General features: G+C 48.3%; 1 protein-coding gene across 2 annotated transcripts in view; it reads right to left on the reverse strand.

Moving 5' to 3' along the window:
• GSS (glutathione synthetase) overlaps positions 1-22,785 on the reverse strand; it is a 673,748-nt gene that overhangs the window by 599,974 nt on the left and 50,989 nt on the right. For both annotated transcript variants that reach the window (XM_086932359.1, XM_086932360.1), the window contains exon 2: positions 12,052-12,192. In XM_086932359.1, the coding sequence (XP_086788485.1) occupies positions 12,052-12,180 (129 nt within the window). In that variant the 5' untranslated portion in view covers positions 12,181-12,192. The remainder of the gene's footprint in view (positions 1-12,051; positions 12,193-22,785) is intronic.

A 22,785-nucleotide genomic window follows, 5' to 3' on the forward strand; every position in this document is an offset into this window, starting at 1 on the left:
ATCTGCTTCCTGAATTGTGCAATAAATTGAAAGATTCAGAGAGTGCTTGGGCTGTTTCCACGTCAGCGCAGATTTTAGCAACAGCCCAGTACTATGAAAATAGACGCAAAGACGAGCTAGATAAGTCAGACAAGAAGACTAAAGAACTAAAAACTAAAGTCCTTCTCCAACAAGCCTATCCGCCTCGCACTCCTAGTCAGCCCAATTATCAGCAACCACAGCAGTATTCGAGAAACGCGCAAGGAAACGAGTTTTCCCACCAGCGTTCTCCGTATGGCCCGAATCAATGTGCATATTGCAAAGAAGAGGGTCTTTTGAAAAGTAATTGCCAAGCTCTTGCACGACGTTTAAACGGTGTCTCCGGCGCAAGAGGTAGAGGTGCTCAACAGGCTCCTAGAGGTAGGGGTCGTGGAAATTTCCCCCAGAATACCATTTCCTTTCTGCCTCAGAATTCTATGAATAGCTTTGACCAACAGAATAATGCATCTTCCAGGTCAGCTCAGTACTATGCAGATGACTATTACGCAGAAAACGAGAATGAGGGTAATAATTGCTAGGACAGCCATGGACAAAGAGAGGGAGTTGTTTCAGTTCCAGTAGATCAGAATGGACCCTATGTCGAGGTAATTACATCCGGAGTGTCGGAGCCATTTCTGCTGGATACTGGTGCTACAAAAAGTTCTATTATGCACTCAAAACTTCCTGGCGCACCTTTGTCCGGCAAAATGAATGTTTCAGTAGGTTTTTCTGGCGCCCCTGTTAGAAACCCGATCTCCAGTCCCATGCCCCTTTCTGTTGGCCCATGCGAATTAGAAGCACCCCTCATCCTTACAACAGGTTGTGGCGAAAATTTGTTAGGTTTGGATTTGCTGAAGAGATTATATGCGACTTTGTATTGTTCTCCTTCGGGAGTACAACTCACCCTTGGTAAGAAAGTGATTTCCCCGATGTATTTGTCAAAGGAAAGAATTCCGACTGAGTTGTCATCTCTTCCAGATGTACTTTGGGCGAATGGTTCAAATGATGTAGGTCGTTTGGAGATAGCACCGTATGTCATAACATTGAAAGCTAATGTCAAGTTGCCACGTATTCCCCAATATAGAATGTCCAAAGAATGTGAAAAGGCTTTGCTAGAGATAGTCCACGATCTAATTGCGAAAGATGTCATCGAAGAGACTACAGGCAACATTTGTAACAGTCCTGTTTTGCCTGTCTTAAAGCGTACCGATCCTTCACAGCCCCCTGTGTACCGATTTGTGATCGATCTAAGGGAAGTGAATAAGATTGTTGTACCACAGTTTCCAGTCGTCCCCGACATTACTGCCTTATTGACAATGGTCCCAGCCTCAGCCAATTGGTTTTCAGTGATCGACCTGAAGAATGCCTTCTTCAGCATCCCGATTGCCGAGGAGAGCAGAGATATCTTTGGCTTCAATTTAGGAGGACGAAGCTTCCGCTTCAAACGCGCTCCTCAGGGCTATTGTGAGAGTCCATCAATAGTCAGTCAGGCTCTGAAAACACAACTAGATACGATTGTTCTACCTGGCGGAGCGACTCTGATTCAGTATGTAGACGATTTACTGATCGCTGCAGATACTGAAGAAATTTGCAAGCAAGCTACATTGTCATTGTTGCGTCATTTATGTGACATGAAGCACAAGGTCTCGCTTGCCAAATTACAATTTTGCCGACAAGAAGTAACCTACTTAGGTCACATCTTATCGAAGGAGGGAACGAGACTGACCACAGAAAGAATACAGGCAATTGCAGAATTGAGTGTCCCAAGGACCCAAAGAGAAGTGCATGCCTTCTTGGGCATTACATCATACTGTAGACAATGGATACCGAATTTCTCACTGTTGGCCAAGCCCTTGCTGGCATTAATGCATAAAGACACACCCAATCCTTTGCCTTGGTCTGAAGATTGTCAGGCAAGTTTCCATGAGTTGCGTGAGGCGTTATGTTCGGCTCCTGTGTTGGGCAACCCCGACTACAGCAAGCCTTTTACATTATACGTCCATGAGAAGGAAGGTTGCGCATTATCAGTCTTGACGCAGCACTTTGGGGACAAACAACGCCCATGTGCATATTTCTCCGCGACTCTAGATCCCGTAGCTAAGGCATTACCAAGTTGCTTGAGGGCCACTGCCGCAGCGGCTGTCTGTATTCGACAGTCGGCTGGGTTAGTCATGAATAATACTCTGACCGTTATGGTCCCACATGCAGTAGATATCCTACTAAACAGGACGAAAACGCAACACCTGACTAGTGCTCGACTATCCAGCTACGAATTGACCCTGTTAGCAAGTCACATTCACATAAAGAGGTGTGATACACTCAACCCTGCTACGTTACTACCCATTCCACCAGCAGAGACAGAAGAGGTCGACAAACATGATTGCTGCTTTAGGACAGAGGAAGAGACAAAAGGGAGAGTAGACTTGCAGGACACTCCCCTCCCTGAATGTAATGATAATTTATGGGTTGATGGTTCATGTTTCAAGTTGCCAAATGGTGATACGACTGCAGCATATGCTGTGACAACATTACACACGATTGTAGAGACAGCTCGCATCCCCCAGAATTCTGCACAAGCAGCAGAGTTAGTCGCACTCACAAGAGCGTGTGTGTTGGCGAAAGGAAAACGAGTGAATGTGTACACTGATAGTCAGTACGCCTTTGGCGTAGCCCACAGTTTTGGAAGATTGTGGCGTGAACGTGGGTACCTGACGTCACATGGTGCGAAAATCCAACACGGCCAGCTAGTACACGACCTTCTCGAGTCACTGACCTTGCCCCTACAGGTTGCGATTGTGAAGTGCAGGGCGCATAGGAAAATCCGAGATGATGTTGGCCGAGGGAATGCATTTGCCGATGAGGTCGCGAAAGAGACTGCAAGGAGCACAATGAGTCGGATGTATGTTGTAGGTCCTGCTAGATGGACCCCTGATGTGGGCATGTGTGAGGACACCATCGAAAGCGTGAAGTCTATACAAGCTGATGCTACCGAGAAAGAGGTGAATGAATGGAGAGAAAGCAAGGGTAGGTTAGACGCGAATGGTTGTTGGGTCGAACTGTCAGAACATCAGCGATGGTTGTTACCTGATGCCTATGTGCTCGCAGTGGTAACGATGGCCCACGGAATGGCACACATCAGTGTGCAAGGAATATGTAAGCTGTTGGCCCCAGTATGGCAGAATAGTGGTATCCCAAAATGTGCAGAGAATCTGGTCAGAAATTGTATGGTGTGTTTGAAGCACAATCCCGGTAGGGGAACCCTAACCCCAGCTGGTCATTTTGCACCTCCAACGTACCCGTTCGAGGTCTTGCAACTCGATTTCATTCACATGGAGAGGTGCAATAACCTGAAATATGTCCTTGTTGTCGTTTGCGCCTTCTCCAGGTGGGTAGAAGCGTACCCCCTTAAAAACAACACTGCATTGTCAACTGCCAAAGCCCTTGTCAAGGAATTCTTCCCTAGATTTGGCATGCCTAGAATTGTCTGGAGTGATAATGGAAGTGAATTCGTGGGACGAGTGATGAAGAGGGTGTGTGAGTGTCTAGGCATCCACCAAAAGTTCCATGCTGCAAATCATCCCCAATCGGCAGGATTGGTAGAGTGCTATAATGGCACGTTAAAATTGAAACTGGCCAAGATCCAAGCCAGCACAGGTCTCAAGTGGCCAGACGCCCTGCCTTTAGCACTCCTGTCTACCAGGATGATTGTCCATTCCAGATTAGGACTTAGCCCACACGAGATCGTGTTCGGGCGCCCAGCAAATATATGGGGAGTACCGAGACCCAGGAGGCTCAGTGAAATAGAGTACCCGGCACTGTTTGACTATTTGCACGAACTGACAACTAAACTGCATGCTTTACATCAACAGGTCCACAGCTCCTCTCCACCGGCGTCCGTTTGATCCAGGCCACGCCATCGAACCCGGCTCCTGGATCCTGATTCGGAATTTCAGACGAACCAAGAACGAGGAGCCTCGCTGGACCGGACCTTTCCAGGTTTTGCTGTCCACCCGCTCTGCAGTACGTGTCCTCGGGAAGAAACACTGGGTGCACGGCGCCCATTGCAAAAGGGTCCCGCTCCCCCTTCCATATGACCGATGGGTCCGGCAAGGAGTCGCTGACTCCGAAACTGAGTTTACACCTCGTTTTGTCCCCTTCAGCGATGCACGATTAAAAGGAACTGGTACCGACAAAGAGAGCGATTGTATTTTGCAAGGATCTGTGCCACCGTCGATGCAGTTGGACACTACAGAACCTGAAACATTGTTTGAAGATCACACCGTGCCTGGAAAGGAACAATATAATCTGAGGTCCAGACCAAGGAACTGACATAATCGAATTTGTGCGATTTCCCCCCCTTTCCCATGAACTATTTTTGATTTCACAGCTCTCTCGCCCAGAGAACTAGCTCATTTTTGATTTTCGAACCGCCATCCGGTTCTGCTGCTAGGGCCGCGGTTGAAGTCTGAGGAGTGCAGCCGGGGACGCCTAGGTCAACGGTTCTGGTCAGTCTGAGGGAATTAACCCGGACTGGACAGAGCGCACATCTTGGCAGAAGCAACCTCCCACCGCGGGCAGCAACCAGAGGATGGAGTTTCCAGGGGTTGAGAGACCTGCTAGACACATGACCTTTGAAAAGAAAATATGTACTGTAATGGCAAAAAGACGAACACTAGTGTTAAGCATCTCAATGTTGTGCAGTATAATAATGTTTTTAACTGGCTATGCTCTGTCCATTTTTCGAGTTCCATTCATACACAACACACAGCTCGCACCTCCTCCTACTGTTCCCGCACACTCCTTTCACCCTCTACCTGAACACGAGTCTGCCACAAGACTAGAATTCGTAAATAACTCCTTTATCCAGCTCCTACACCAGCACCAGTCTATAATGAACACATCGAATTGTTGGATATGCGGACTCATGCCACACAATACAGATAAGGGCATCCCTTACTTTGTCCTGCCATTTAGTTATTTCGGTTCTCTATGGGCTTTCCAGACCATGTTCCTGTTTTCCCTTGAACCATACGTTCGAGGGGAGAACTCAAACAATAAGGCACTAGTGGCAGGGATCCGAAATACGAGTAGAGATATTGACACAGTTAGAGCAACTCCCAAAGATGAGTTTACCCCATACAGCAGGTGGAACATCACCAAGTATGGGATTTCCTTAAGTGAGAGCCAGAAATCAAAGAAATCCTCCCCAGTCTGGATAGTGCCCCACCGAGGTCACTTATGTCTGCCAGGTATTGGCAGGGATCCCAAAGCACAGTTGGGGAAGAGCATATGCACGGAGACGTATGTGTTTGCCTCCCGCACTTCCCCTCCATTCTTGGCGGCTAAAGGCACCTATTTCGTCTGCCATGACAAAGCCTACACATGGTTGCCCCCTGACTTCTCGGGCACATGTTTTATCTCGTTTCTGCTGCCACCCACCTACACGGCCGGGGCAGATTACCATCGGACAAGGACAGTTAGGGGTGTCGTGAGTCAAGACGACACTGCGGGTCAGGAGTTTGGAGACTTCGCAAAGGGTTTTCTGCCATTTTGGGGGCCCATGGTGAACAGCAGGAATATTCGACAATTGACGAGAATAGTTGAATCCGCCGTGACTGAAACGGCCGGTGCCCTTAGCAACTTGACAGCTGAGCTTCAGTCGGATCGACTTATGACCCTTCAGAACCGGGTTGCCCTAGATGTCATACTTGCAGACCGTGGTGGTGTATGTAGAGTGATCCAATCTAGTTGCTGCATTTTCATCCCCGATAATGCTCCGACAGTGTACCAGGCCATCTCCAAATTACACAAAATCTCTGATTCCCTTCACATGGAGAAAGGGGATTGGTCTCTGCTAGGGTGGTTCTGGGAACTGATCTCTGCCTGGGGATGGAAAACTCTGATCTTCATCGGGATGATCTTAGCCGTTCTGTTTATGTTCTGCCTGTTTATGCAGTGCGCTCCTGCAATATGTGGCCTCTGCGCCACCTCATGTGTAAGGAAGCCTGTGTCAAGGGACGAATTGAGCAACAGAATGATGCTACAGCAGCATCTCCGTGAATTCATCAATACAGATTTGGACTCAGATTAGCGTGAGTTATTGCCTAATATGAGGGCAAAAGGAGGGTCTGTGGTACTGCAAATCCGGACCCCGCTGTTTCACAGATATCGAGGTCCAACACTCGTGTCACAAAATATCGTCGTACCATGACGAATTTGGTATCTACAGACCGGTAATGATTAGGACATTATCCCTATGCATTTGCGTCACGATTGAGTGATGCTAACACCCTTAAATCGTAGTTTCCGTCCCGAACCCTCAGACTCCATTTTGTAAACGGCATCCATCTTATGACTTGCCCTCATATAGTCAATTGATTAAGACCGAGTTTGATCTAAAAGGATACGTCCGCCTTAGCGGACTTCCCCATGACCTGGCCGAAGCTGACTCCACTGCCTCCAGCCAAGCCTGTTTGGGCAGCTCCTCGCCCAGTGGCCGAGCAAGATATCATCAAGGCACAACATGTCATAAACCATTCACTACATACAGACCCTGTTTTCCATACACATACACCTGTCCCTGATTCTTGTTTATGACCCGTTTTATGATGGGAGGGTGCCCGACCTTATTGGTGTTTCATCGATATCTGATTGGAGTTCTTGATCTGGCGGGGTAATCCATCACAAACTGGACATCTAAAATATGTGCTGACCAGCATGACTTCGCTCTTTGTATTATTGTAGAAATATTTGTATAGCCATATCATAAACTCAAGAATTCTTGCCTACAGCTGTTATTTATGTATATAAGGAGAAGGCTGGTTCTGTAAAAACGAACAGTCTCCTGAGAACTTACGGCCCGTGTTGTCGTACTTCTAGGACACATGTTACTTGGTTGCAGCCAATAAAACTCGATCACTGACTTCAACTAGAAGACTCTGTGTTTCTGTAAGTCCAGAACAGGGAGAACTCAGAGGTCTTCGGGTGTGGTCCCCTGGCACCACCGGGTCTCTAAAAACCCGGCACCTCAGTGGGGCTGTAGGGTCCTCCCGCGAACACTTTCTGACCATTCGCCACTCTTGCTGGTCCTGGCTACCCCCAAGAAAGTCATCTGCCCTTTCACCTGACGCTTCCCGCCCTACTCCCTACTTGATCCTCTTTTTCGGGGGGAAATAGCGGAGGCAATAGGCACAGGGAATTCCAAATGTTCCCCATAGAGGAAGATGAAATAGTGGAGGCGTTGACAAGCATGAGAGCTAATAGTGCTCCGGGGTCGGATGGGCTTACGGCGGGGTTCTATAAAGCATTCCAAGACATACTGATCCCTCACTTGCAAACACTGTTTGATGATTTATGCGAATCGAGCTGTATGCCGCAATCGATGAGGGAGGCCATCCTGGTAGCGATCCCTAAGCCGGGAAAGGCTCTGGACGAGTACAGCTCGTACAGACCCCTCTCCCTAATGAACCTCGACACGAAGATATATGCCAAGGTGCTGGCGACTCGTTTGGCGCTTCTCGCTCCGACGCTAGTAGCACCGGAACAGGCGGGATTCATCCCAGAGAGGAACCATACATACAACATTAGAACGATTTTCGGCGCGATGCAACATGTTAGGCAGGATGTTAAGGCGGTGTTTCTACATATGGAGAAGGCCTTCGACACGGTGGAATGGCCCTTCATGAGACACGTTTTAACTAGGATGGGGCTGGGGGCACCGTTATTGCAAATGATTGGAACCTTGTATGACAGACCCACGGCGAGGATCCGCCTGGGCGACCTGGTCACTGACCCCTTTCCTGTACGCAGAAGGACCCGCCAGAGGTGCCCTTTGTCTCCCCTACTGTACGCCTTAGTGGCGGAGCCATTGGCCTGTGCTCTGCAGGAATACCATGGACAGGAAGGTATTGGATTCCCTTCTTATAAGATCGTAGTCTCCATGTACGCGGACGACACGTTACTGTATGTTCGTGAGCCTGAACAAAACCTAGGGGCGGTCCTGCGCAAAGTTGTGCATTTTGGCATGCTATCTGGTCTCCAAGTGAATCGGACGAAGTCCCTAGTCTTTCCGCTGACCTCCGTTACACAAGAGTTTGAAGTGGAATACCCCCTGCAGTGGACAATTGAGTCCATTAGGTACTTGGGTATACAATTGCACACAGACGCTGATCTGGTGTTTAGAGAAAACTACGGCGTGGCCGTTAGTAAACTGGAGGATGACGTGGAAGCTTGGAGTAAACTGCCCCTGTCCCTGCTAGGTCGCATCTCGGTTATGAAGATGGTGGTGCTGCCGAGGATGTTATTCCTTTTTACCAATCTGCCCACAGTGTTGCCCCGCACGTTCTTTCATCGACTGAATCAAATCATGGTAAAATTTGCTTGGGCGGCCAAACAACCACAAGTGAAATGGAAGATACTTACACTACCAAACAATATGGGAGGTCTGGGAGCTCTGGATTTAGAACTCTACTACAGAGTAGCACAGGGGGCACACCTGCATGCTTGAGTACATGGTAACCCGCAAATCCCGCATCTGAGAATGGAGAAATTGTTTGCAGACCCACTTCCTTTACCTGTAACAAAATTTCAGCCGGTGGACCGCAGAACGGGAATACTAGACTCCATAGCATTACCAACCATGCATGGCATAGTCTCTTGCAGCACCAGGGTGGGGCATTGTTATACTCACTGAGTATGCCGGTGGAATGGGCACGCTGGTTGACCCCCTGCAGATATAGGGGAGTGATTGAAGCACTTCACAAGCTCAATATCATCAAGGCAGGAGATCTATTTCAGGAGGAGAGGGCCAAAACATGGGAGCAGGTACGTGGTAATGGGGGTACAGATACATTGCTGCAAAGCTTTCAATTCCATAGGGTGCGCAGAGCCCTTCTAGAGCAGCTCGGAGAAGACCTTGCGGAGCCACCAGAGGTCCCCGAACTAACCTTTGTGTTAAAATCTGAGGCTCCGCGTAAGCTAGTAACCAACTTATACAGAATAGCCCTATCCCATAGGGAGATACAGTACACAACCGCGCAACTAGCCTGGCAGAGAGACTTGCAGATGCCACTTGATGACAATATGTAGCAATACTGCTGCGAGAATACAAGGCGTATTTCCCTCAATGGTAAACATAGGCTGTTTCACTTTAAATTTCTGAATAGGGTCTATTACACCCCAGAGCGCTTACACAGATACGGCCTCTGCGCGGCGGCGGAGTGCGAACGATGTCACACGCCGGTTGCGGATTTTCTACACCTTGCCTGGCTGTGCCCGAGGGTGCAGTCCTTCTGGAGTGCCGTCTTTGCGGAGCTCAGCAGAATTACAGAGGTGAGATTGCCCCGGCGCTTGCGCTTCTAGGCTACACTAAACAGTTACCTAAGTCTTCGCGCAGACTGGTTGGCATGGGTTTGCTAGTGGCGAAGCGTGAATTTGCTATGCGCTGGTTGAGGAGGCCGACTCCCACGGTTCAGAGTTGGATGCAGGATATGATGTATTGTTGTACACAGTCTGAGGTTTACAATGAGCTGCTACCTCCTAGGAGCCGGCCCAAAACTTTTTGGGGATTGTTTCAGACCTATATGAATGGTAGAGAAGGGGAGAGGGAAGATGAGCTCAGTGTGGGGGAAGAAGATGCCACGAACGAGGAGGATCTGGGATGAATAATGTCCATCCAAGTGCCTATATGTTGATAGACCTAGGAGGAGGTTTACCTAGTCAGTTTTAAGGAGCCTGAATGCACTGTTCGCCGCCTGCCAGGTTCTCGGGTTGTTGGCTTAATGGCTGTGTAGTCCTGGTAACGGGTGCTGGAGATATGTAAATTTGAAATTCTGATCTGTGTGTGCGGGTGGGGGGGGATTCGATGATCGCTGGGAATTGATTTTTCTGGGATTTGTAAAACACAATAAAACACTGAATGAAAAATTTAAAAATCACTACCCTTCGCTCTCTCTGTTCTACCCCCCCCCCACCCACCACCCCACCCCACCCCACCCCACCCCCCCTTCTGGATGGACCTTACTCGTCCTAGGAACCATTCTGCCAACCCCGGCAGGATGTTCGCATCCTCTTGCGCATGGATGTCGGCACGTGGCTCTCGACACCTCCGGCGGCCACGAGCAAGCGGGGCAGGGGACCGGCTACCCAAACTTCCAATCCTCAATAGACAATGCTTTATCCATATATTCCAGTGCTAAGCAACAAAGTGTTTCTTATACATATTTTGAATATCTTGCATAATGCTGTAACAGTCCTGACTTTTTCTGTTTTCCTTCCTGCGAAGCTCTAAGTGTGACGGGTATGCCAGGTATAGGCCCATATAGACCAAAAGCGGTCCAAGATAGATTGTGTTCTTGTTAAAGGAGGGGGTGAGTGGTGGCTGGCCCAGCAGTTCCCTTTTGTTTCTGCTCTTCTTTTTTTATAGGTTTTTGACACACCATTAAGTTCTAACTGAAAGCCAGGTACAAGATTGCCTGAAAGCCTAGAACAAGAAATGTCTGATTAAATGTTACATCTCAGTTCATAATCACATGGGTGAGCAACAAATGTGTTACTACATGTGCTTCTTTTGCTTGTTACCATACACGAGTGTCTCTTGCAAATTTAAAAGTGCAAAGTAATATTTATTCATGGTTCATTTCCCAACTTTCACCCATCCAAGTGCTCCAAATCTTAAATGAGTGCTTGCTCGAATAAATCTAAGTAGTAATATGAGAAGATACATTATAAAGAGCGATGTAATCTTGAACCCCCTTCATTGGAAACTGCTAAGGACCTAGTAATACAACGTGGCGAACACTGACGGTGGGAGTGGAAGGTGGTGGTTCATATGTAGAGAGGTTTCTATGACAAATCTAAAAGCCAGCATCCTTGGTATCTATTAACACCTATGTCTCTCATTACAGCAATGTGAGTAAAGGGATCTTCTTGTTTGGACTCTTTAAGCATCTACTTTTAATTCAATGTTGGTGCTGGTTGATCAATAAAAAATATATGGTGTTAAAGCAGATCTGTATGTGTTTTCATTATTTTAGTTCATTCTTGGCCACAGTGGCTACAGAATAGTATGTGTATACTCATGCATTGAGGCTTGGGGGATAAAGAGGGTACAATTTGGAACATCCGTATTTTTTCTATCATAACATTTCATAGATGACCCACATAATTTGAACTTCTGGTCATTTAGTGGCTCTGCGGCTACCAATTGCATTCATGAAGAAGCATACCTATATCAGGGGGTTGGGATTATTCTACATGGCATAGGGATTTCTTCTATGAATTTTTCATAGGGACGCTCCTCATCCAGGTAAGTAAATGTGTGGATTTCTCTAGGCAGGAAAACTCATTTGGGGGTGCCAGGCTCTTTCAAAAAGCGCAAAGTATGGGTGAACCTGGTACTTTGACTGCATTCATCTCCCACGACTTCCTGTGTTTTCCAGTCTAAACTGTACTCAGAGGACAGCTTGTCTGAGGCCACACAGTAATAGTCAGTAGGAGAATGAGAGGGAGGACAGAAAGGAAGGAGGAGACTATGAAAGGTAAACCATGGCAGGTAACTGGAGGGAAGGAATCCTGAGTGTTCATGTTTTCCACATTCTCTCCTACTGGAGGAGATGAATGAGACACCTCTGGACAGCACATATCCTGGGTTCTAATCTATAAACCCTGCAAGATCCTCCCTTAGGGAAAGGATTTACGGACATCATAACCCCTTCGAAGCAAATGAAATATCTTCACCCATATTTATTGATGTAATTTCATACGGACCCCACATTTGGGGTATTCGCACGCTGTGGTCTCTGAGAGCAGCAACAATAAATATGGCATCAAGTCTTAAAAGGCAAAATAATTGCCCAATGGCTTTGCTATTTACTACCATACACAGTCCTAGGAATTTTATCAGCCATACATTAGAAGAGATTACACATGAACAGGTGGATAATCTTCAGGAATAACAGATCCTGCCACACTGTAAAATATTGGTTGCTAAAATGTAGGGATCTCTTACATGACTACTGTGAAAAGGGATATTACCTCGGATCTGTTCGGCTGCTCTTTCGTTCGCATAAGAACTCCTTCAAGCAGTGCGGCATCAATTGCAACTGGAGCAATTTCTTTAATTAACATACTGTCATTGAAAATATCGTCCCAAACTCCAGCCATTGTAAATCCACACTGAAAATACAGAAATTGAATTATTGATCATTTACTAGTTCACACTCACCCATGAAATTAGGAATTCTGCAAATGAGTCATACTAAGGAGCAAAAAGCACTGGCAAAGTCGATGGCTGCTCTCAACGGTTTAAACAAGAGCAGCACATATATGTGGTTTATGACACCACAACGAGCAAACAAGTACAACACACAATCAGAAACTGGTATTACCCTGTAATTTACCAAACAGTAACTCCCTTTGCCATTTACTGTTAAAAGGTTTTACATAATCAGTGAAGATCAGTTTGGAAAAATACTTAGTGAAAACATTTCAGGGTAGATAAATTAGATTGACCAAGAAATTATGTATTTGCAACTCAATGTTATGAAATCCAGAACTGCCTAAGAATCTTATGTTCCAACCAACAAAATACTATGAAAATTAAGTTTATGTGAACTTAACTAGCCTTGAATTTTGAAGTATAAAACAATACCAGATAAGCAAGTCACTTACCTTCGATAACGCTCATTTTGGAAGATATTCTAACTACAGATTCCTCACCTTGCAAATATTTCCCAGGCATCAGACACAATCCAGAAACTTCGAAGCAATATTCCTCTGCGTCAGTAAGTGGCGCACTCCGGAAGTGATGAGCGGAACTGCATACAAGCGCCACCCACGCACACTGATGTAAGGTTCTTTCTTAGGCTGTCCGCACCCTCAGCAGCTGAGCCTATAGACCAACTGGCATGACCTGTGTGTAGATCTCTAGACTGAGACCTTTTGAATTGAAAAGAGTTCAGGTCACAGAATGGGAAGATGGAAGGATCGGTGAGAAATCTGCAGTTAGATAGAGTACCTATCAGGAAGAGTGCTCCCAAAAGTAACTTGACCTTCTGACCGATACTTCTAACCACAGATTGATCACCTTGAAAACAGATACCATAGCAGTACCTCTTCCAGGTGGTGGGTCTTTCAACTGGCTTGTACGAAAAACACCTGCAGGACTGAGTGAACAAAATGCCTATAGTTATTGACCAGACAGTTAGAGCAGTGCTTCGTAAATGCATGGTCAATTGCCCACATAGCTGCAAGGCAAATATCAAGGCACTCCGCGTGCCAACGCAGTGGTAGCTGCTTTTACTCTAGTGGAATGAGCCTGTAGGCCTTTCGAAAGGCTGCCTCTTGGCCAATGAGAAGCAGATTTTCATGCAGAGTACAATCCATCAAGAGATGAATAATTTCTGAACTACCTTGCCTTTCTTTGCACCAGCAAATCCTGCAAAAGAGGGGATATTCCACTCAATGTTCTTTGGTGCAATCAATGTAAAAAATTAGAACACTCATGGTCCAAACAACAGAGTCTCTTATCCTTGGTGATAGATGAGGCGAGCAAAGAACCACTTTTGGTAGAAATTAAGCTTGGGTCCTCAGCACCACTTATTTTGTAAGAACATGGTAGAGGATGGTTCGGCAGAAAGACTCTGAAGGTCACTCATACGCCAAGCTGACGTGAAGGCAATCAGGAAAACAGTTTTTAGGGTCAGGAGACATAATGAGCAACTGTGTATTAGCTCACAGGAAGTACATATTAAAAAAGTATGAACCAAATTCAAATCCCACTGCCGGTGATCTAGCAACTGCAAAAGAGCAGGCTAAGCCGACAAGCAACCAATAATCAGCTCAAGGAAGCCCTTCTAGCCACCATCTTTTCCCCGCTCCAACAGGGAAAATTCTGTTGGGTAACCAAGACCCCAGGAGGGCACTCAGATGAAGCTTGGAATGCGGGCCGGAGCTGGGGACCGCGGAGAAGATTCAGCATTGGAGCCAGAGCATTAACATAGTGTCGGCACCGTTTTGTTTATTAATGGCTGCACTGGATTTTTCCTGGGGCGGTCAACTTTACGGGGTTTTGCTCCTGTTTGCCAACTTCACTTGGGGGCACACTAGTGCATTGCCCCCGCGACTTTGCCTGCAGCTCTTCAGCATGCCAGTGCACAGTGCTGGTTGCCCGCACCTAGTGTTCCCCGCAGTTGGGATGGTGACCCGCACTGATAGTGGCAGCTGTGAACATCCTTGCCCTACAGAGTGCTGTTCGGGCCCCCACCACTCTTGGACACAGACAAGAGTTGAGTTGGTGGCACCTGGGCCCTGGAGACAGCTACAACGACATTGGGGACACAGCTTGTCGCCCTAGCCCTGCTGCATCTTCAATGGCCTAGAGGGCCAGCTTCATTGTTTTTCTGGGGCCAGTTAGCTGTGGGGGAATAACGGGGGAAACTGATGCCATTATTGACGCAATAGTGTTCCCCGCAGTTGGGATGGTGACCCGCACTGATAGTGGCAGCTGTGAACATCCTTGCCCTACAGAGTGCTGTTCGGGCCCCCACCACTCTTGGACACAGACAAGAGTTGAGTTGGTGGCACCTGGGCCCTGGAGACAGCTACAACGACATTGGGGACACAGCTTGTCGCCCTAGCCCTGCTGCATCTTCAATGGCCTAGAGGGCCAGCTTCATTGTTTTTCTGGGGCCAGTTAGCTGTGGGGGAATAACGGGGGAAACTGATGCCATTATTGACGCAGAGTGCCCTCCTCCTTGACTTGCTCTTGGCCTGGGATGACTTTTATATTGATGGGTCCTTGCCTGCTGCATTTTCTTTGGAGACTCCTGCTGAACATCTGATTGCTCTCTTTCTGCTCAATTAGGAGTGTATTTGAGATACTGTTGGTCCCTCGCATCAGTGGAGGATTGTCCAGGGGACTGTACCGGCTTCCTGGATTCCTGGTCTGTGAGGGCCACCCAGAGTGGTCCTGGGAGGCAGATTAATTGCTGTGCTTCACCATCATGGATGTTTGGCTGACTGGTCGCACTTGTAAAATCTTGTGCCCAAAATTAATTGTTTTCTGCCTTCTTTGTAGCACTTTGATGCGCTCCTGGCCCGCTACGACACTAGATGGACAACCTAGAAGGGTTGTGTCATCGCCTGGGGCGCATTTGGTTTGACCTGCAGATGAGTAGTGGTGTGCGGTTGCCCTGTCTTCCAGCATTACCTGGGCCCTCAATGGAGTGACCTTGGGGCGCACACAGCAATCCAAGGATGACGCAACTGGGAGCGCCCCCCAGCAGGGTGCTTGTGACAGACATATGGCGTACATGGATGACAAGTTTGAGAAACCTTTGCTCGGCACCAAAACGTTCGGGGAACGTTGGGAGGGTACATTTGACTCTCTCCATGGAGCAGGGCATTATTAGAGAGGATCCACAGACTGTCTCGGAGAGGGTCATTACCCTAGATGGCACAGTGCAGACTGATACCAGCTGTTATTTCTGCAGACCATTGCATCATTACTCTTAAAGCACTGCCCATTACCTGCACCACTGCCTCATCTAATGCGCAGGCTCTGGCCAAGTGGCTGGGGCACTGGTCCCTAACATGTATGGTGCGCATGTCATCCTGAGTTGAAGGTGTATTCCTTTTACTCGTCAGTCCATGATCTCTGATCTCAATGTGCGGCTGGACAGCATCGTGGCAACAGCAGCCCTACTTCACTTGATTAGTGACACCAGCAACCTAGGCCGAACTCACTCGAATCATAATTCACAGATCATGTTGCTAAATTGAGAGGGGATACCCTCTCCGATCCCTACCTGACGGTTGAAGGTGGCAGCGTTGGGTGATCAGTCTTTTTGCTCCTTGGAAACGGCAGTGACCAGATATTTCGAACATAATGTCTGCTCCATGACCAAACATTATGCTCACTTTACGCATCTAGCGCACACAGTGACTCTCATCAAATAGGTTCTTTCCTAGACTCCATACAGCTGCCCTCCCTATCTATTGACCAATTTCTAGAGTTAGATTCCCCCTTATCTGAGGAGGAGATCAGGGAAGCGCTAGCTTCCCTTGCATCGGGAAATCTACCAGGCCCTGATGGGTTCCCTACAGAGTTTTTCAAGGTTTATGCTGAGACCCTTGTGCCCCATTTACATGCGCTCTATACAGTAACACTCGACAGCACAACTCTACCTCCCTCTCTTTGCACAGCTAACATTGTCTGCCTGTTGAAGCAAGGCAGGGACCCCACAGCCCTGGGGTCTTACAGACCACTAGCGAGCCTAAACACGGACTATAAAGTCCTGGCGAAACGCTTTTGCCAACCGGCTTGCTCTCCACGTGCCCTGCTTGGTGCACACGGACCAGAATGGTTTTGTCCCTTCCCAGAACACCGCACTTAATCTCTGTTGCTACTTCAGAGTAGCCGAATACGCCCCCCTGAACTGGCCTGCTTGGAATTCCTTGTGCTCGACCTTGAGAGAGTATTTGAGTCCCTGGAGTAGGACTACATTTTTGCAGTGCTGCCAAGGTTTGGCACAGGCCCCTATTTCCTCAGCATTGTTCGGCTATTGTATAAACGTCCAACAATCCGCGTAAAAACAGGGCCCTACATATCAGGCTCTATCAGGGTGGGCCGCGGGCCTCGCCAGGGCTGCCCACTCTCCCTGCTCCTCTTCTCCCTGGCAGTGGAGCCCCTAGCGGCATTAATTCGTGCCTGGGTAGACATGGGTATTCCCCTGGGTGACAGCTCACATACACTCTCCTTATATGTCGACAACCTTTTATTATACCAAGAGACGTTCACGCTATCCCCCACTCACTTCAATCAGCACTGTCACAATTCGCTCAGTATCAGGGCTTAAGGTCAACGCAGCAAAGTCCACTCTCTTCCCGTTCTCGTTGTCCACACTAGATCCAAGGTACTCATTGGGGGAGGTTCCAGTGTCCTGGTGCATAGGTACATTCCGATACTTGAGTATCCACATATATCGAACCAAAACCGGCCTACTTGCCAGAAACATCACTAGATCCATTTCCTCTATTTACTCGCAATTAACATTCTGGAACACTCTCTATTTCAGGTGGGGTGGCCCTCGCGAAGATGGTGGTTCTCTCGAGTCTGCTTTACTATTTCGCTACCCTGCCTCTTTACAATCCCCCCTGCTATTTCAGCAAACTGGAGGCAAAGGTTAGGGATTTTCTTTGGGGTACGTCTAGGCATAGGGTCTCCATCAGGAAGTTATACCTGTGGGTGGGACAGGGATGATTGGCAGTGCCTAATTTTGACCACTACTATTTAGCAGCTGAGCTGCAATGGGTGGCCATATGGCTTCAAGGAATCTGCCGGATACCGTCACACTGCAACCTCCTATGGCACTTCATGCATTGTTCCGCATGTTTCACTCTTGCACTGAGCCCAGAAAAGCGGACTCCTTGCTGCTTTCAATAGCATTCAAAAGCTACAGCAGAAGCCTACACATCACCCATGCTACCACACCATATGCCACAGCTATTCCCCTACAAGGATCACAAAGGGTGGGTCATGCATCACGGCAGCGGAGCTACGTGGAAGGGAGACAGCAAACATTCATCCCACTGGGGACCTTTTTGGAGGTGGCACCCTAATCCCCTATACAGATCTAATCTCAGAAGATGGACTACCTTCAGGGCATTTCCTATTGCAACATGCGCTCATAGCCTCACTTTCAACTAGTTGGGGTAATATAGCAACAGAACCTCCCACATACCACCTGTTGCAATATCTACATATAATGGGCACAGGGGGACACTTGATACGCTGGTGTGCCTCCTCCCTCCATCAGCATACTGCGATCCTACTGACCCCCTGAAGTAACAGTGGGAGGAAGACCTCGGACGGGCCCTATCAGAGAAGGAATGGATGGCAATACTAGAAGGTCCGACACGTGTCCCTCGCAGCTAGCGCTTTCAGCAGATTCGATATTTTATTATCCACCGCACATACCTCTCCCCTGCCCAGATAAACAAGTTCTTCCATCGGGATGACTCTGAAAGTCCCAGGAGATGCCTGCCCAATGCAGATCTCCTGCATATGTTCTGGCATTCCCCTGCCCTTGGGAGTACTGGATAGACATAGCGGCCCTTTGTCCCACTGCACCAAGCGTGAAATTCCCTTCCATTGGGAGGTGTATATATTGCATCTCTTCAAGAGGAGCAGGAAACACGAGGTCCCCATACAATTCTTAGACCGGGGTAGTCACGGCAAAACGCCTGATCACTAAAAGATGGGAAGCACCGGTGGCACCCCATACATTGGACTGGTGTCAATCTTTACTCAATTGGGCCAGTTTAGAGGTCATGGCTCTGCAGAGGGAGGACTTACTGGGGCTTCACAATTTCCCCCTAGCTATAGATTGGGGGGATATTGTAAATGAATAGCAGAAGTTAGTTACACCCACTGAAGACACACAGGAAGAAGTGGAGGTCTCAGCAGCTCCAAGATGACATTCCACTACCACAACGCCACAATGGGGGCTGCGCCTCACAATCCCCACTCGCACTGGCGGATCATAGAGTCCTCATGGGCGCTACAAGCAGTTATTCAACCGTTGCAACACTTTAGGGTCTTGGGTCACGGGCGGCTACCCCTTTCCTTCAGTTAAGTTATGTTGTCCTCCTTATTTTGTACCCTCTACCCACTTTCAGTGGTACACTACATCACACATAGCTCAACGCCACAATGCTCAGCACGATGGCTGTACATCCGCTTACACCTCTTCTCAGGTGTTCTAATGTTGTTGATATCCTTACTACGCCATACCAGATACAATATGCACCCGCTATTACTGCTATAACCTCAGCATATGTTTTGCTAACGTATTATTACTTAGCATTTGAGGTCGTTTAGCTATTGTTGTACTGTAAAAACTATAAATGTCGATAAAAACATTTAAACAAAAAAAATTACTCTTAAAGCACAGACCTGGCGTGGCTGCTCACTTGGCTGATCAGAAGGGGTGGGCCCGTTACAATAATGTCCGCTTTGTCGGACTACCTGAATGTGTTGCGGGTGACTCTCTGTTGGCTCATCTGGAGGCTTGGTTCCAGGAGGTGGGGGCCTCTCCAGGTTCTATGCCATGTAGCATGTACACAGGGTGCGGGTGCAGTTACCTCACCCTGGAGCCCCATTGCGCCTTATGGTGGCCTGCCTCCAGCAATTCTGAGACAGGGACAAACTCCTACAACAGGCTCGCACGCATGGCCCCTTTGTGGTAAACAATGCCAAAGTGTCTCTTTACCCAGACTTCACCCTCAAGGTTCAGATGAAACGAGAGTCATTCCTTGCGGTGTAGAAAAAGCTACACAACCTTGGTCTGCTCTACTCTGTGCTTTTTCCTTCTCCATTACAAGCCCAGACTGCGAATAGAGAACTTTTTTTCCCTGACCCATCTCCGATATGGGACTGGATTGAACTTTTTGTGTGACCTGAGATGCCTGAGCTGTGGCGACCTTTATGTCCCAGACGCCAACGATATTCACGCAGGGTGGCTTCCCGCCCTACTAAAACGCAGGTGGCACTGGAACAGTCGAGGGCGGTGAGGGCCTCGCTTGGGGCGAGCAAGGGCTTCTCTCGGCACCAGTCCCCATAACATCACACCTTTACTTCTGACTCTGTTACCCCTGGTCTCATAAATAGTCAGCTGGGGGCCACGCCATGTCCGATCTGGTCTGAAGCACCTACCCGGGCATCTCGTGAATGTTGTATATTGTTCCTTTGTTGTGTTATTAGGGGCAGGTTAGATATATGGCTGTTCGCACCTGTGTGATATCTCGAATCCTGTTTGAGTGGTCCAGGCAAGGGAGGGTTGGGGCTTGTGGGAAATGTCCTATTAAACTGTTTAATTCCTCGTGTGTTGGTTCTCCGCCTCTAGCTGGTGGCTCCTTCCGCACGCACAGATTTCTGTTATGGATCTAGTTGGCCATCTGGCCCTTAGTTGGCTTCTGGATGAGCCCTGTGTGGTGCGCTGTTTGGACAGGATAGTTGTATGTCTCAGTCCTTGGGGGGTGTTGGGGGATTTTTGGGTTCATTGTATTGTTTTGTATTTCCTTTTCTCTTGGCGGTGGAGCGTATGAGGCTAAGGAGTTGTGTATTGAGTACAGTGCGGCACTTCTGGTTTTATGGGGGCAGATGACGGTTGGGTCCCCATGTGTTCCTTCCCTTTCTTGGCCCACTACTCATGACAACGCAAGTTAAATTGCTCACATAGAACATGCAGGGCCTTTCTTCATCCTTTAAGCGTTAAAATGTACTGTCTTATTTAAAATGCAGAGGAGTGCATATTGCATTCCTCCGGGAGACCAATCTTAGAGATCTTGAGGGCCAAGCCCTTCGGGGATGTTGACGGCGTCAACTCTACATTACTTCGTACTCAGCTTTTTCGGGGACCCTCTTAATTGGATCAGACCCAGGGTCACCTTCCAGTTGCACAGAGCAGATAATGACCCAGAGGACCGCTATGTCTTGATGTTGGGTTCCTTGGATGGTAGGGATATTGGTTGTTGAATATTTATGCTCCGAAAGTGGACAGGCCATAGTTCCTCACAAAACTGGCCCCTCTGTTAGCGCTATAACTATGTAGTGGATCAGAGTTTGAATAGGTCATACCTGCCCCTGCGTGACCGTGCCAGCGGGCAGGCTAGTGGAGGGCGACTGTTTCTGGGCTGGACAGAGGAATTTGGTAGACTGTTGGCGGATGAGACACCCGGAGGCTTGTTTATATCCATACCTCTCTGGCCTACATGATCTCGAGGTTCGACGCAATAGACTTTATACATGTATGGCACTCTACTGTGCAGTGGTGGGGTGGAGTATTTAGCAAAGATGTACTCTGACCATTCCCTAGTATTGGGCGTTTACCAGTGGTCCTCGCCTAGACCTAGTGTACCTACCTGGCACTTAGATCCTGCACTGCTTGATGATTGGCCTTTCAGGTCTTGCTGGAGAAGCGAGTGTCACAATACTGGAAAGACAATGCTGGCTCAGCTTCGTCAGTGGGGGTGGTATGGGAGACCATGGAAGTGGTGATCCGGGGATATTGCATTTTCAGTAAAGTTGGGGTATGAACCCATAGCTTTCGGGTATCCAGCTGAGGGAGGTGGTGTTGGCTAGTGTGCCCTGTAGGCGACTCTGGATGGGAGGGGGTCAACTGATGGAGCAGTGGGAGAAGCTGTTTGAGCTGGTCGAGTACCTATGATGCTTTAATCATACAGCTTATGTAGACAGGCCCACGTCGAGAGCGATAAATAGGGCAAGATGCTTGCATGGCTTTTACAGGGCGACAGGGTGGTTACGCCATTTTCCAACTGCGCAATCCTCAGGACAAGATGTTTTTACACAGGAGGGGATTGATGCTGTGTTTCTTCGACATTATTGGGATCTGCATTCCTCAGGTGCTGAGTGTAGTGAGATGAATATGCTGAATTATATTGCAGATGCTGCCCCAGGGCCCTTTGAGCCTACGGTGGTGGATCAACTGGGTGCGGATGTTACATAGCAAAAGGTATGGGATTCGATTAAGGAAATGGCGAGGGGTAAGGTGTCTGGCCTCGGTGGCTAACCAATAGAGTTCTATGCAATGTATACTTCGGACTTCACCACTAGACTGGTGGCTCTCTTCAATAATTCTCGGCAGCATGGTTTACTTCTGTCCTCACTGCTGGAGACTGTAGGAGAGTAGGGTCTGCTTCCTATGGTCACCCCCACTTTTCGCTGTGATTCTCTGGTTTTTCGACTAAAGTGTGGCTGTAGGCCTGCTAATCAGACCCACAGCCCAGCTGTTCTCTCTCTAAATTGATACCATGTACTTTAGGTACATACCTGATTGGGTATTGGATCACCTTTGTGAGCCCCTGTATAGTGTACCATAGGTACCCAGGGCATAGGTGCATCCAAGGACTACCAGGGGCGGCAGCATGTATTATGCTACCCCTGGCAGGCCATCTAAACTGACACCACAGGCTGATCACTCAGCTTGGGTAAGGTGGTGTAATCACCCCTTACTTAGATATTGTTGAACAGAAGGGAGAGGTAACCTATTTGGTTGATCTTGGAACTCCCAGGAGCCCCCACAGGGTGCTTCATGTCAACAGACTGAAGCCATATGTAGACAGGGCTGACATGGGCTTGCTCATGGCTACTGATGAAGGACAGGAGGTAGAGAGTGACCCTCTCCCAGACCTGCTCTCTCAGAACCCTGATGATGGATCAGTTGATGCCTGCCTGACGCGCTCAGAGAAGGTCGCTCCCCAAGCTGCTGCTTTGGTATCGTTACTGCTTACTGCTCTGTGCCTCTCGCTACTGCTGCCTGTGATAACGCTAGAAGCGGATTTAATTAATTAATTACCGCGCTTGTGATCTCCTGTGTTTAAGCAATTAACCATTGCGCTGTGCACTCCACTAGCTGCCACTCGACTCAACGCTAGAAACGCTAGAGGGGATTTCATTTAATTTAATATATTTATTTACCGCGCTTGTAGTCCTCTAGCTGCCGCTTGTCACTATTTACAGTGTTGTGCGCTGGGCAGGTAGAATACGCGCTGTTTGTGACTCTGACCCAATTTAAACATCGCGCCATTTTGTTGTTGTTGTGGTTGTACTTCGGAGCCTTCCCCTACGACCTGATCCCGCCTCCCAGCTGATCCTCCCTCCCACTGACCATACAGCCTAGCCCCCACCTCCAATCGCGCTGTGACCTGCCTGACGCGCTCAGAGAAGGTCGCTCCCCAAGCTGCTGC

The sequence above is a fragment of the Lissotriton vulgaris genome, chromosome 7 (assembly GCF_964263255.1).
Source record: "Lissotriton vulgaris chromosome 7, aLisVul1.2, whole genome shotgun sequence".
Taxonomy (NCBI): domain Eukaryota; kingdom Metazoa; phylum Chordata; class Amphibia; order Caudata; family Salamandridae; genus Lissotriton; species Lissotriton vulgaris.